Here is a 15708-nt window from a genome sequence, read left to right as displayed (position 1 = left end):
CGGTAATGGATATTACTATAAAGCTACAGAAGGATTTTTATTTTTATTTTTTGAAAGAAGGTAAGACTGTCAAGGGAGGAAGAGGCATCGGAGAAATCAAGGGAGGAAATGAAGGGAAATTAAAGCCCACAATTTATGGCATATTCCAGTTTGGAATAATCATAGCATACAATACCTGGATATATAAGTAGACTGGACAAAGCAACTGTGCGGCACTGAACAGGGAGCACCGGGCCCCTTTGTCTTGTTAACTGCAAATACTTTACAAGCAGCAGTCAGATACATATATTCAAGAAGGGAAAATGTTATGTATAAGGTGTATGATTAATGCACAGTCCTCTAAAAGGTGAATGAAATGGTAATGCAAGCCAAAAATATATGACTTCAAAAATTAGTTTAAATTCTGTCCTTTTAGCTCTATCTTGCAGCAACAAAAAACGTTAAAATTAATCATTCCTCCGAGAAAATAATAATTATGTAACCCTTTAGTATGGATGAGTTCAAGCTGGGAGTTGCTTTTAGAAGAGCAATGGCATGAGATAATACTTCCACAGCTCATTTCCATCTCTGCTTTACAGTGTTTACCCAATGGTGGAACAGAAAGTTCTTGAAAATAACTCCAGAATAATAAAGGGAGCTTAAGGGGTTTGGGATTTATTATTTCTAACATTTATATCTTGCTGTTCCTCTAAGGACCTCATGGCAGAGTGCAGAGCTCTCCCCCATCCTAGTTTATCATTCTCGGATAGTGACTGGCCCCAGTTCTCATCCAGCACTCAGCTGCACCATGCAGGGTTGTAAGAAAGCAATAAATTCAGGCTACAAATGGATGTAATAGGAAAGCACATACTTCAGCCATGCTGCAAGCTGCAAGACTGCCTTCACAACAAGCAGAGACTGGTTCAAAGTCTTTGCTGGCTTCTTCACAGGACTACTACTGCCTCCTCTAGCTGTGTTCCCCCTCCAGTGTTTGAGACTCTATGCCTCTAAATACCAGTTGCTGGAAATCACATGTAGGGAGAGGGCTGCTTATGAGCTTCACATCCTGCTTATGAGCTTCCCATAGGCATCTGGTCACCCAGTTTGGGAACAGAATGCTAGACTAAAGGATGAAGTGGTAGTGGAGGAGGCTGCAGTAGTGGGGAGTGAATGGGATAAAATAATAGTAGTAGTAATAATAATAATAATAATAATAATAATAATAATAATAATAATTTATTATTTATACCCTGCCCATCTGGCTGGGTTTCCCCAGCCACTCTGGGCGGCTTCCAAAAGAATACTAAAATACTGTGATACATCAAACATTAAAAGCTTCCCTAAACAGGGCTGCCTTCAGATGTCTTCTAAAAGTCTGGTAGTTGTTGTTCTCTTTGACATCTGGTGGGAGGGCATTCCACAGGGAGGGAGCCACTACCGAGAAGGCCCTCTGCCTGGTTCCCTGTAACTTCTCACAGTGAGGGAACCATTAAAAGCACTATATACAGTGGTTCCTCGGTTTTCGAATGTCTCCGTTGATGAACATTTCGGTTTTTGAACGCTGTAAACCCAGAAGTAAATGCTTCCATTTTTGAACTCGCCTCAGAAGTTGAACATGAATTGAGTTTTCAGTATTGAGTTTTCCGTTTTGAGGCTTCTGTATTGAGTTTTCGGTTTTTGAATGTTTTGGAACTTGAATGGTGTTCCAGAACAGATTACGTTTGAAAACTGACAGTGGTACCTCGGGTTAAGTACTTAATTCGCTCTGGAGGTCTGTTCTTAACCTGAAACTGTTCTTAACCTGAAGCACCACTTTAGCTAATGGGGCCTCCCGCTGCCGCCGAGCCGCCAGAGCACGATCTCTGTTCTCATCCTGAAGCAAAGTTCTTAACCCAAGGTACTATTTCTGGGTTAGCGGAGTCTGTAACCTGAAGCGTATGTAAGCCGAGGTACCACTGTATTGCACTTTCCAGACTAATGCACAGATTCAACTAAAGCTGGAAGCAGTACGAGTCCCACTAGTGCAAAAGGGCTTTCCTGCTCTTCTCCCCTTGCACAGGTCTAGGGGGTTGTGAGAATGCCCAGAACAATAAGTGGTAGAAGAGGGGGAGATTGTATGGCAAGCAGAAACATTTGCAATGATGGAGTCATCTCCTTAGTGCTCCTTTGAATTCCACCCCAAATTTATATTAAGTATTCTTCTTTTCCTTCCAGATAAATTGATTAAAATTTGGAAAAAAAAACAGATAAACTTACCTTGGGACTAGATCTACCTCTCATGCTACTAGTTAGCTATCTGTGCATTAAATCTGTGCTACAAAATTTGTCTTTGCTCTCAAGGGCACCTCTGAAAGCTGCTTATGAATGGAACTGAAAAACGACTGATGCATTTCATAAGCACCACAGATTATAGCAGTATGTGGTTGGTTGGTGCTATACAGTCTCAAATTCCATTTTTAGAGGATTCTAGTGGTTCACACATCTATCAGCTTTGCCACATCAATGCAAAACAATGTTGACAGCAGCATTGAGTTGGCACAGAAAGAAGACCTGGCATATTACACCAATGCCTATTGTTTAATTAAAATAAAAAAGTAGAGTACTTTTAGGTACTTGGAAGTCAAACATGTGTCTGAGTTGATAATGTATTTTTCAACTGCCTATATTTAAGTATCACCCTTTTTGATATACACAAAGCAAATCAATGGCAGAAAGAATGTATTCTAAAAAAGGCCTTTATTAGCAAAGAAACCTGCCACAAGCCAGCTATCTAAGCTGATTTACAAAGAAGACATTGACATATCTGCTATCAACAACCCTTCCTGCTTGAAAAAGAAGCCAGTCCAATTGTAAATGTTTGATGACTTAAGAGAGAAAATAACCCACATAGTCTAATATGGCACTCATTTAAAAATCACTGGAAATGGCCTAGTTTTTATGCTTCACTTATAAATGAAAGACATGGATTACGGTACGGTTCTCTCTTTATCAATACTCTGCTGAAATGTCTAGTACCTAAAGAGCTCTGCCTATTCTTTCAGATATTAGATTTCAATTTTAAGCAGCTATAAGTGGACTGTTGGTAGACTTTGAAGGGGGTACAAACACTGATGAAACTGTAATAAATGCTTAACATTTGCAGAAAGTTGAACTGCGTCCTCACTAACTACCAGGATCAAAATGCCTCTCCTCCCCCGTAATAACATGCTTATCAAGTATACAGGCACATCAGCAAACATATATAATCGGAAATCTTTCTCCCTTTCTTTCAGAAGGAACAGATTTTCAATATGAACCTTCCTAAATAATTATAGCAGGATGGCTGAAATAAATATGGGACCAAAATATCAATGGTTCCTAAAGAGCCTTGATTTAAGCTAAAGTTTATGGATTTGAACATATGCTGTCATGTTAGCTGCAATGGGACGAAACAAAACATGTTTAATCAAATTGTTCAAGTTTAACTGGGATGTCAATGAGGCACCATGAATAACTGCTTATATCTGTTTGATATGTAAGAACATTTGGGAAGATGGATGAAACCAACTCAGAAGACAGCAGAAATGACTTTTATAATACAGTCGTACCTTGGAAGTCGAATGGAATCTGTTCTGGAAGTCCATTCGACTTCCAAAATGTTTGGAAACCAAAGGATGGCTTCTGATTGGCTGCAGGAAGTTCGGCATCCCCCAAAAAGTTAGAGAACTGGAACACTCACTTCTGGGTTTCAATCGTTCAGGAGCCGAAATGTACGAGTACCAAGGCGTTCAACAACCAAGGTATGACTGTATAAGAAATCAAAGAGTAACATACTGATGCTCAAAAGTAATTGGCTTTTTCTTTTTTGCTATCACCCAACTTTTTTGAACTATTTCACAGACACCAGAGGAAAGTATTTCAGGAGAAACCTTGCTTTGCATACTAGAATTAAACAGGATACAGAGTACCTTAATAGGAATTTCATCTTGTTATTAGGTGCCTGCAAAGTAATAATGGACTATAAATAGAATCTTGTGAGACAGTTATTGAATATGGCTGTACAATAAGATTATATATGTTCCTAAAACTGCCAGTGAAACAGCAACTTCTCTCTCTGTGTAATAGAGATAGAATGGTTTTGCAACATGATAAAAAGTATATGCATCTGTTTTCACAGCATTTTATCTACTGGGGGGGATATTGTAAGTATAGAAGGTCTAGAAACCAAGGCAAGGCATTATATTATATATCAACACGAGAATCTACACTGTCAAAATCCACGGCTCTGACACTGTGGAATTATAGGTCAGAACTATTATCTTTATAAGAGCCCAAGGGACTTGGTGGATCAAACCAGAGGTGCCTTTAGCTAGCACAGCATTCTATTTCCAGCTGTGCAACCTAAAGCAATGACTGTGAAAGCAGAGCAGAGTGAATGGTTCCATAAGAGCATAAGGAGAAGAACAAAGAAGAACAAAGGTCCACCAAGTCACCATTTCTGCTACAATAGTGGAAGCTCACAAATAAGACATTAAGGGAACAAATGTGTCGATTTAAATTCTAAGTATTTGGTATTTTGGGGCATGCTGCTGCCTCTGACAGCTGTTCATCATCATCATCATCATCATCATCCTATCACTTTTACAAAGCTGTAAGATGTTTTATATTTTTGTGTATGTGGCAGGAGTGGAGAACCAAGTCTTTTTAAACTGCTCTTTCCCATAGCAGCCTTTCATGCTCCCTAGGTATCCCATCTTGAAGATGGGGGCATCCTCTGTAGCAGCATTTGATGTGACCCCGGGAAACCACCGCTGGAACAGAAAACCTGCAACATTCTTTTTGTATCCATTGATTTCTAGTTCGTCATCGTTTTGAGACTATAAAGGTAAAGGTAAAGGGACCCCTGGCCATTAGGTCCAGTCGTGGGCGACTCTGGGGTTGCGGCGCTCATCTCACTTTATTGGCCGAGGGAGCCGGAGTACAGCTTCCGGGTCATGTGGCCAGCATGACTAAGCCGCTTCTGGTGAACCAGAGCAGCACATGGAAACGCTGTTTACCTTCCCACAGGAGCGGTACCTATTTATCTACTTGCACTTTGACATGCTTTCGAACTGCTAGGTTGGCAGAAGCAGGGACCAAGCAATGGGAGCTCACCCTGTCAAGGGGATTTGAACCGCTGACCTTCTGATCAGCAAGTCCTAGGCTCTGTGGTTTAACCCACAGCGCCACCCGCATCCCCTTTGAGACTGTAGCTCAGTTCATATACAGATACTGAATAGCACAAGAATATGCTTAAAGGGGACTGTATTATGAGGCAAGTTTGAATGACTCACTCAAAAAAGAGAGGAAGCACCTCCCATTTTTCTCACCCACTAGCTCCGTCTCTCTCCAGTCTGAGAATGAGCCACATGATGCTTTCACCTTAACAGCCTCCCCTAATTCAGATGGTACAGAGAAATGTGACTGGATATTATTTGCATATTGATGGCACTTCACTCCTGGCAACAGCTTTCAGAGATGGGGGCACTTCTTCAATGGTTCCAGTACTACCTCCAAGGTTATTTCAAGAAAGCAGTTATGGAAGACTAATCTTTGGCATTATAGGACTTGTCCTATTGTGTCCCACAAGGTTCCATCTTGTCCTCCATGCTATTTAGCACCTCCTGCCTTCCCGAGACACTCCAGAAGGATACCATGGTCGACAGTATCAAAAGCTGCCAAGAGACTGACTCTCCCCATCTCTCTCCCAATAAATGCTGTCAACTAGGGTGGGACGCGGGTGGCGCTGTGGGTAAAAGCCTCAGTGCCTAGGGCTTGTCGATCGAAAGGTCAGCGGTTCGAATCCCCGCGGCGGGGTGCGCTCCCGCTGCTCAGTCCCAGCGCCTGCCAACCTAGCAGTTTGAAAGCACCCCCGGGTGCAAGTAGATAAATAGGTACCGCTTACCAGTGGGAAGGTAAATGGCGTTCCGTGTGCTGCGCTGGCTCGCCAGATGCAGCTTTGTCACGCTGGCCACGTGACCCGGAAAGTGTCTGCGGACAGCGCTGGCCCCCGGCCTATAGATGTGAGATGGGCGCACAAACCCCAGAGTCTGTCAAGACTGGCCCGTTCGGGCAGGGGTACCTTTACCTTTACCTTAGGGTGACCAAGGCAGTTTCAGTGCCATGAAACCAGGCTGGAATGGATCCAAGCAATCAAGTTTCCTCCAAGCATGCCTCAAACCTGAACCCCCACTCCACCTTCTTCAGTACATTGACCCAAAGGTCAGCATAATACTGTATGAAGAAAGTACAAGGTGGAGCAAGGGGCAGGGATTATGTGCTCTCCAGATTTTAATAGTGCTTTGCCCTATAAATTAGCTTCCCTGAAGAAACTTCCAGCGTAGCTATATATTAGTAGAAGCTCAAAATATCACTTGAAAAAGTTGCTCATCTCCACCTCATCTTCCACCAAGGAAGCAGTCTTGTGTGTAGGTAAAGCAAGAAGCTGATAGAAGTGCAAGTACTGTTTTCCTGCATTCTATGAAGAAATGTAAAGTTTGGGCTGAACTAGGGAGCCTTCCTGCTGGGATGGAGATCAGTCCATCACCCAAAACAAGGGGGTTTACACAGCCCTTCAGATCATCCACTTCAAAGAAGCGAAAGAATTAGAGTACTTCCATCAAAATGTACACAGTTTTATTCTGCTTTGAACACACTTCACTTTTAATTAAGTAGCTAATCCTGGGTTAATCTAATACATTCATTTCATAAGCCACTGCAAGATTTAGGTCAGAAATTCAGCTGCTGTATTTTTAAGAAACAACTTCCCTCTGGGTTTCTTTCCTAGCCAAAGCAATGATGCAAGCTCAAGCAGGGGCATACGGCTAGACAAACAACACTTCATAAAAATAACTGTGTTTTGACAATGGAATGTTAAAAGCAGATGTGTCTCTGGAAACGGGTCAATTCAGTGGCTTTCAACTTGCTGAATAGCTTCTGCATATTTTACCTTCTTCCTCATTTCTTGATAGATGCAATTGAATTGGACACTGCCAGTTTAACATAAGCTGCAGTTCGCTTACCAGCATGTAAATCCCACTGGACTCTATAGGGATTACTTCTGAGTAAACTTTTAGAGGATTGTGCTGCTGTTGAAGCCTCGGGGCTGTATCTAAGTGATTGCACTTTTACTTGAACAACAAGTAACAATATTTGTTCCACCCCAGCTCCCAGCCCACAAATGCCAAAATCTGCCCTGGGAGTGGTGCAGGGGCTTGCAGAGAAGGGTTGAATACTGTTACATTAGCAAAATTTGTTCTACTCATGTGATGACTTAGTTGGATAGCTCATGGATAAGAAGTAGCAATTAATCACAGGTAGGTTTCCTTATGATCAGAGTATTGCAAATTCTTCCTAGAAGACCAAATATAGTATAAGGGCTATGGTCATAGAAATTGATAGATGGCTTTATAAAAGCTGTGTTGGCCTCTGGTTTCATCTTTCAGTTCCTGGTCTAAATTGCTCTCCCTACAGAAAATAGAACAATTTTTATTTATTTATTTTTTTAAAAAACACACAATGTATGACCATAATGGCTAGGGAAGGATTCCAGTGAAGTGTTTTATGAATACCTTTTTCCTGGTGCACTGCAAAAGGCAAGTCAGCATAGAAATGTTTGAGATAAAATAAATAAATAAAAAGAATTGATAAACCATTTCCCCTACACTAGGATACTGGTACCAAAGACAAAAGACATGGATGCAGTAAAAACAACATTTCCTTATTGCTTTTGTCTTTCCAGAGTAAAACCATTTGGTTGCTAGTCATAACGAAGGACATGTCAACGCTTGTCAAAGAGAATAAGGGAACATAAGAATAATCGGTAGTTTTCTGCACAGATAACTCTACTCGAAACAAATAACCTAACTTGCAATTATGAATGCTGATGCTATGCGAATCTTTTCATGAGAAATTACCTTAATTGGATGAAATAACTCTTGTTTCAAAATCATTTCTCATGCTCTCCATTCATAGTGCATAGTACCACGACAGACAATTATTTATACTAGATTCCCCCCACACACACACTTATCTCAATCCTTTCAGTAATCTGGCACATTTAGAACAATTGTTATGTCCCATCTTTCCTTCAACAATCCCAATGAAACACTTCTGGATAACAACAAACTTGTTCCAAACAGAACACTCTAGTCGCTCCACAATGTTGGTTCAACCATACCATATGCTAATGGTAATATGTCAACATAAGCTCCTTGCTGCCTTAAATGCCCTGCTTTTCATTTGTTCCTAGTAATGGAAGCTATAGTTAGGTAAATATTAAGCTTCTGATAATGCTTTTTCTGTACCTAGAGATTCCCATACAATTAGTCTTCCTCAAACTAAATCAGTCTTGAGTTCTTCTTACTCACAGTTCATAGGGATGCCTTTGCAATTTTTTTGGAATCTTCACCTGCCATCCCTTAGTCTCTTTATATCACTGAGCTAGGATGATCGGGACAGTGTGCAGCATTCAAGGTCTAAGGGCATTAAAATCAATTTATGTAACAACAGAACGAGATTTCCAGTATTATTTTCTATCTCGTTCTTCATTTCTAAGTTCACTTTGTTTTGACTGCTGCTGCTGGAGAATGAGCACATATCTCCATTGAACTCTCCACAAGTGATGCTCCAGTCTAAGCTGTTACAGGTTAATTTATTACAACCTAGTCCTGTACATAAGTAGTTCAATTTTTCCCTTCCAACACACATTTCCTTGCATTTGTCAGCATTGATTCTGAACTGTCAAGGTGCTGCTAGGCTGCCTGGCTTTATTAGCTCCCTTGGCACCACTTTGACTCTCCAGAATAATTTGTATCGTCTGCTGATTTGCTATGGCATTGCAACTTCTTCACAATGCATTTTATTTAGAAAACAACAGGAGGCGACCCATTGTTAAGCACCAGTCATTTCTTAACACAAATCTCTACCATGCATTCTTCCTTTTATGTGCATGCCTCACTTTTCAAATATTGCTTATGATGACACTATGGCACAAATCAAATCTCCAGAGACAATGACAACGTCTGATCAGTTTTGTGCTAAAGGCCAATTTGTGCTAAAATGCCCAACTGTTGGAAAAGGGCGTGAGTTTGTATGAAATGATATTACGCCTGCAGCATTACCTGAGTACGTCACCTTTTTCTCAACATATAGCTTCTACTGTATTTTCCCCCCTCTAATTTCCACAATCAGCTGTGCACTCTCTCCCTCTCACACACAGTGAATGGAACAAAACTTTACAAACTTCAGGCCAGTTATATTCTGTCACCTAGACAGTGACCCAATTTAGTATTTGGGGATATACAGATATTCATGATGTTGCATTTTCAGTATTGATATTGTTGTTCTAGTAGTGTTGACAGTTATCCCTAACTTTCCTCATGTTCAGATCTATCCAATTTAGTAGAGAGAGAAAAAAAGGTATCTAAATGCATCAAGTCTTGCACAAGATAGATGGAAACATAGTGTTGGTCAGCACTGAACTGAACATTTCAATGGGATGTGCATCCTTATTTGCATTAGAAGCTGTATTCCCAACTAGATCAAGGCATCATGCATTTGCAGGCCTAGTGCTGTGCTGAACCACACTGAGTTGTGTGTTTTTTAAAAGAACTTCTCTCCCTGTGGAAGTATTTCCCCATATTTGGGGGAATGTTTGAAAAAAGGAGGAAGGGGGCAAGATTTGTGTACTTGCCTTAGGAACTGAATGAGGCATCTGAGGACTCTCCAGCTTTGCTTCAAACATTGCAACAACAACCACCCACTGCTCTTTGCTGATAAAATTCCAACCTGGCAAGGCTTCCTGGAGCAATGCTGTCAGGTTGTTAAACCTCATTTGATGCTACAATTTCCTACCTAGTGACCCCCTTTATTCAAATTCAGCTGAAAATGTCCTTCATCTGAGAAGCCTTTGTCTTAATTCCCTAGGTCTCACGCTCAAGTGAAACAAAGCCCAGGTACATGTTCTGCATTTGCTCACAACCATTCCCTGCCCTTTCTGTTGCTTACTTTCCACTATTCTTTCTCCTGCTCATGACTAACTGAATTTAGATTATAAGCTTCCTGGGGCATAAAGTATTTTTGTTTTTGTTTGCTTAGGAATATACTTCAATTTCACTTTACTGGTCAGGTATACAGCCTAACCCCCACTGCAAACTCACAAAAGTATGTTTACTCAGGAAAAAAATTAGTCAGACTTCTTCCTTAGTAGAGTGTGTAGGATTCCACCTCCAGCCTTCGTATTATAAGCAGGGGTTATTTAGCTATTAAGGCCTTTGCTCCTTTTTTGTAACCCTGGTATCTTCAGTTCCTATCTTTTAAAATTCCTTGATGTTGCAATCTATGTGTGTTTGTGTGTTGTGTTTATATATTGCATTACAACAAGCACACACCCTATCTCATGCATTTTGCGAGGCAGGCTGTTGTGTGTATGAAAGACCACTTCGCAAGAAATCAATCCTCTGAAGTGTTGCAACACTTCTGTAGCTACCATTCTTAACCATATAATCAGAAAAAGACCGAATGTATGTGCAGTGTATCTGCTGGGGAACTGGGGAGACAGGATGTTGTTTCAGTGGACTTGAATGTTACTCTGGTGGATCCAAAAAGGGGGAAAAGAGAAGCTCAATTACTTTTACAAAAGCTGTGTTTGCATGTTTATTACCTCGTTTAGATTAGTGCATATTATTATTATTATTATTATTATTATTCAGGATAGGGACTAAGAATAATAGTTTAAATTGCAGTATGGAAGCACTCATGATTCACATAATACCTTTCATTTTCTTGGAGCAGCTCACCTCCCTTTTTCCAAGTAGTCGTCGCTTTAGGGGAAGATTTCGGCTTGCAGTCAAAATGAGCTGTGCTGCCAATTAAAAGCTGAATCAGCTTCTTCATCGGGCTTTTAGAGAAGTCAGGAGCAGAGGCTAGCAGTGGAAAAAAGAATATTAACTATGAAACACAACTTTCTCTGCCATGGCCTCAGTGGATCCCGCGAGTTAAAATAGGCCCGTTTTTCATTTAACCACCGAAGAATCTGAATTACCATTCCACATTATTGCACATTAAATTGTCATTGAATTCAGCTGGAATTAAATGCATACTTCATTTTCATTTCATTGAACATGAGAAGAGTCCTGCTGGATCGCACCAGAAGTCTATCTAGTCCAGAATTCCATTTTGCACAACAGTCAACCAGATGCCTGCAGGAAGCTTACAAGCAAAGTACATCTTTCTTCCACCAGTTTCTCCCAGCAACTGCTATCCAGAGAAACTAGCTTTTCTGAATGTAATTTGATTTCAGAAACTGCATAAGGACACAACTCTTAGCATGTCAGGATGTGGGTTACAATGGGATAATGCTGATGACTGCTTCATTTTACCAGTCTGGTGGCGATGAAGAAACACATACTATAGTGTTGTTACTAGTAGGATTGGGAAGGGCCCCAAAACAATTGGTATAGGCTTCAGGTGGAGTACAAAATGATCGTTTCTTCCAAAATAATATCAGAGTTCTTCATGGCTAATCAGCAGGTGACAGCGTTGCTTTGATTAGATCAGGAACATGAGGAAGACTTAACATTAACGATTTTGGGAAGTGCTACGGCAATGGACAGAAGGCAAAAGCACTTCCTTGTTCATTTCAGCAGAGGATTTTGGCAGGAAGCTTTCAAGTGCATTTAGGGCTTGGTTTGCGAGTTCTTTGCCAGCCAACCATTTTGGAAAATATGGAACCTCTTCAGCCAAGGTGCTAATGAAGGAACACAAAATGGAAGCAGAACAGGCCTCCTTGGAATACACAGCTTAGGATAACTTCAAAGAGCAGAAGGGCAATGTTAAAATGATGCCATGTGAGCTGACCTTTAGTTTGATTTTGGGCTCATATTAAAGTGATTTTTTTTGCAAATTTATCGAGTGCTGCAATATCAGAGAACTGCTTTTGGCACACAAAAAAACTCTCAAACTAATAACCTTGCAATCAACCTCAAACCATTAGCAGGCTCCACTTGGCTTCCTCATGCTCTTCAGTACAAATAGAGCAGGTTATATTACAAGTGACAAATGGAGTGAGACAACTGGCCAAATATAGCCCGTGTGTGGTTCCAACTACACAGTTCTGCTAGCATAACAATTCTGGGCTGTGCAGTGGAACTTCCCTGCCATTCTCTCTCCCAGCATGGCCCCTAAATCTGTTGTGGGTGAGATTTAGGGGTTGCACAGGGAAAGGAGAGGATTGAGAACTTGCACTGGCTGGATACAACCCCATGTGCTGTATATAGCTGTGAGGATAGTTTGATGTGACCTTTGTGAATTGTAACAATGAACAGATGCTGGTAACTATTTAGAAATGCTTAAAAGGAAATTGCACGAGGTGGTCGTCAAGGCTTCTCTCAACTGCCTTATCAGTGAAAAAGGGTGCTTGTTATTAGAATTCTGTGGAAGCGCCGAGAGTCAAGCACTCAGCCTTGATTGAGTGTTTGCCATTTGTTTTCAAAAGCAAGTTGGCATAACCTCAGTAACTGGCCCCTGTCTCCATAATCAAGGAAGGGGTCACAGGAACCCATCTTATTGCTTTTTAAATGACATTGCTCTCCCAGGAATACCAGGGCCGTGATGCAGAAGGTCAGCACACCTGAGTAATGTGCTGAACCGAAGTTGCTTCCAGATCGTGTGATTAGTTTTAATCTCTGGGACTGCATCCAAGCCTTTGTCTCTGCTCTCCCCCTAATTAATAATTTATCTTGGTGTCCTCGTTTTAAAGCAGTGAATGATTGGGCTGTAAAACACACCAGGCTTCATCTTCCACCCCCGCACCCATCTAGCACATCCTCTAGATGCAGGTGAGTAAAGTATTGCAGCACCACAATTAGAAGTTGCTTTGCTGCAATGAGAAAACAACAACAACACCCCAAGTTTTGCCACTTGTTTTTTTCTTAAGGCAATCATTCTGACAACTACATGGCATGGAAATACATATTTAGTAACAGTGGCACAATGGATTGGTGCATCTGGCTGTTAATCAGTGGGTGGTGGTTTCAGCCACCCAGGGATGACTGTGGGCAGGTTTCCTGCATTGCAGGGGGTTGGACTGGATGACCCACGGGGTCCCTTCCAACCCTACGATTCTATGAAAGAGACAGGAAATTTTAGACCTACCTACAACTCTGAGATCAGCGCTGGAATATATTGTCCCGTGTTTGTTTTCTGCAATACACTGGTAGATGCCAGAATCTGTCAAGTTGAGGTTTGTTATGATCAAAGCCCCATTTTCGATTTGTATTCTTCCCTGGACAGCAAAAGCAAAAGTTAGAAATGTATATGCCTTTAAATGACTGGTAAAACAGACACGGGAAGCTATTTTGACTGCACAACTATACCCCATGCTTTTATCAAATCTCATTTGAAGAGTTTAAACGTAGCTTAACTGATGCTTGAGTCAACTGTGAAGTTTCTGGCATGCTCTGACCAAAGAGAGTAGCACAACAATAATAACAGTAATAATGGCTTTTATGAGCTACAAGGCTTTATGTGCTATCCAGCAGATATAAGCCTCAAACTGGAACACCAGCTTTGAAAATCCTCTTTTGAATTCTGAGAAAATTGAGTTGGATTTGATTGTCAATGTGCCCTATTCCTAACAATCCTGGGGATCAACTCACTTTAATTTTGGTGCTTACAAGCATGCCTACTTCTATAAAACGGTTTTGCAGCCTAGCATGGGGTGGGGGATCAATTCTGCTCCTTCGGAATGTCAAGTCATATTACAACTCCAGAGACTGGGTGTAGTGTTTTGAGAAAGAAACAGAGGTCTTGTTCATCTTGAACAGGGTATATATACATGAAGCACGAATTCAGACTGTAGATGGAAGTTTATATCATTGCTTATTGAATATGCAAATAATAATGTTATATGCTATCACATTCAGCAATCAGTTTATCACAATTTATGCACACTTGAATAAAAAGAAAGAAACCTAAGAACTTATAATTTATCTTTAGAGGCACTTAGAGAACATCAATCAGCCTTGACTGTAATAGCACGGGTTTTTTGCCTGATCATCTGGGCAGCAGGACTCAGCCCCCTTGGCCAGTATCACATTTCCACCATCACTTTTGTGGTCCATGATTCTCACTTAGGAATGATTTTTTTAAGCCACGGAGGGATTCATTTTGCAGTTGTGAGAAAGAAAGAATACTAACATGACTAGAAGAGAAATTAGTAATAGAGCCTTACAAATCACACTAAAATCCTTACAAATCACTCCCCACTAGTAATAGCAATGAAGAATACAATACAATGTGATAGAAGAAGATATGACTAAAGAGACCTTTGAAGTCTGGCAATCAAATCAGCAAATGTAAACATCCTCCAATGCCTAGGCGAATAAAAACCGTATTTGCCTTGCATAAAGATATAACAGAGATGGTGTTAGGTAAGCTCCCCTGGGGAGTAAGTTTCAAAGACAGGATCCCACCATAGAAAAGGCCCTCTCCTGTATCACTCCCTGCCTCACCTTCAAAGGTGCGTAGAGGTGAGAAATAATTATAACCAATGCTTTCGACTCTGATCCTTTCAGCTACTGCTGGCAAAATAAAGTTAGGAGTCTTATTTCTTAGATCATCCAGTCTGTGAACAAAGGCACGAAGAAACTGCTCATCATATTGGGGAACTTTACACTTTAGCCCACTTAATTTATCTGCAATTATTAGGTTTCTAAAATCCATAATCTCAAACTCATTAACTTTCTCAGGGAACTTTTTTTTATTTGCCAGTTCAATTCTGTAATCAATATATGCTCTTAAAATGCCCATTTCATTTAAGAATATTGCTTTCCATGTTTTCATAGGCTGGAGAGATCCAGGATTATCTTCAAATTCAGAGTCTATAGACTATAGAGTCCCCTCCTCCTACATCCTTTTGCAGACCTAATATAAATCTGTGTACAGTCCCCCCCCCCCCAGAATTACCTCCTATTAAGTTACTGATGTTCATGTATAGGTAAAGGTAAAGGACGCCTGGACGGTTAAGTCCAGTCTAAGGCGACCAAGGGGTGCGGCGCTCATCTCGCTTTTCAGGCCGAGGGAGGCGGCGTTTGTCCACAGACAGCTTTCAGGGTTATGTGGCCAGCATGACTGAACTGCTTCTGATGCAAAGTGACACTGTGACGAGTGCCAGAGTGCACAGAAATGCCGTTTACCTTCCCATCGCACTGGTACCTATTCATCTACTTGCACTGGTGTCCTTTCAAACTGCTACGTTGGCAGAAGCTGGCACAGAGCAATGGGAGCTCACCACCATCATGGGGATTCAAACCGCTGACCTTCCGATAGGCAAGCCGAAGAGGCTCAGTGGTTTAGACCACATGTCCTCCATACATGTATATAGAATCTTGAACTAGCACTAGATACAACCCTAGGCTCAGATTCAGCGTTCTCTGACTGCCAGCGGGAGGGTTGTTGTGCTAACAGAAGGGCAAGAATAATGGGGGCACAATATGAAATCCTGCACAACAGCTATGCGCGCGGAAAGCTTGTTGTGCAACAGATTGCACAATAGGAAGTATCAGAATTAAAGCAAAACCAAGCAAATTGTTGTGCAACCAGCCATGAGTACCATTCCACTAGCGCAAAAAAATCTGCTAGTGCTAAGGGACTTTAACTTAGCGCTATACCAAATTCCTCTCTTAGTTATTTATCACCCTACTACTCAGT

The 15708-nt window shown here is 41.2% G+C and overlaps 1 protein-coding gene across 2 annotated transcripts in view; it reads right to left on the bottom strand.

The window, feature by feature from the left end:
• The window catches only part of LOC309524629 (contactin-3-like), a 194731-nt gene that overhangs the window by 40009 nt on the left and 139014 nt on the right, over nt 1-15708 (bottom strand). For both annotated transcript variants that reach the window (XM_082209411.1, XM_082209410.1), the window contains 2 exons: nt 13153-13282; nt 10772-10922 (listed from right to left, as the gene is read on the bottom strand). In XM_082209411.1, the coding sequence (XP_082065537.1) occupies nt 10772-10922; nt 13153-13282 (281 nt within the window). The remainder of the gene's footprint in view (nt 1-10771; nt 10923-13152; nt 13283-15708) is intronic.

This window comes from Podarcis vaucheri (assembly GCF_965113315.1).
Source record: "Podarcis vaucheri genome assembly, chromosome: 2".
NCBI classification, from domain to species: domain Eukaryota; kingdom Metazoa; phylum Chordata; class Lepidosauria; order Squamata; family Lacertidae; genus Podarcis; species Podarcis vaucheri.
Note: the sequence above shows the minus strand (reverse complement) of the source record. Positions and strands in the feature narration are given on the sequence as shown.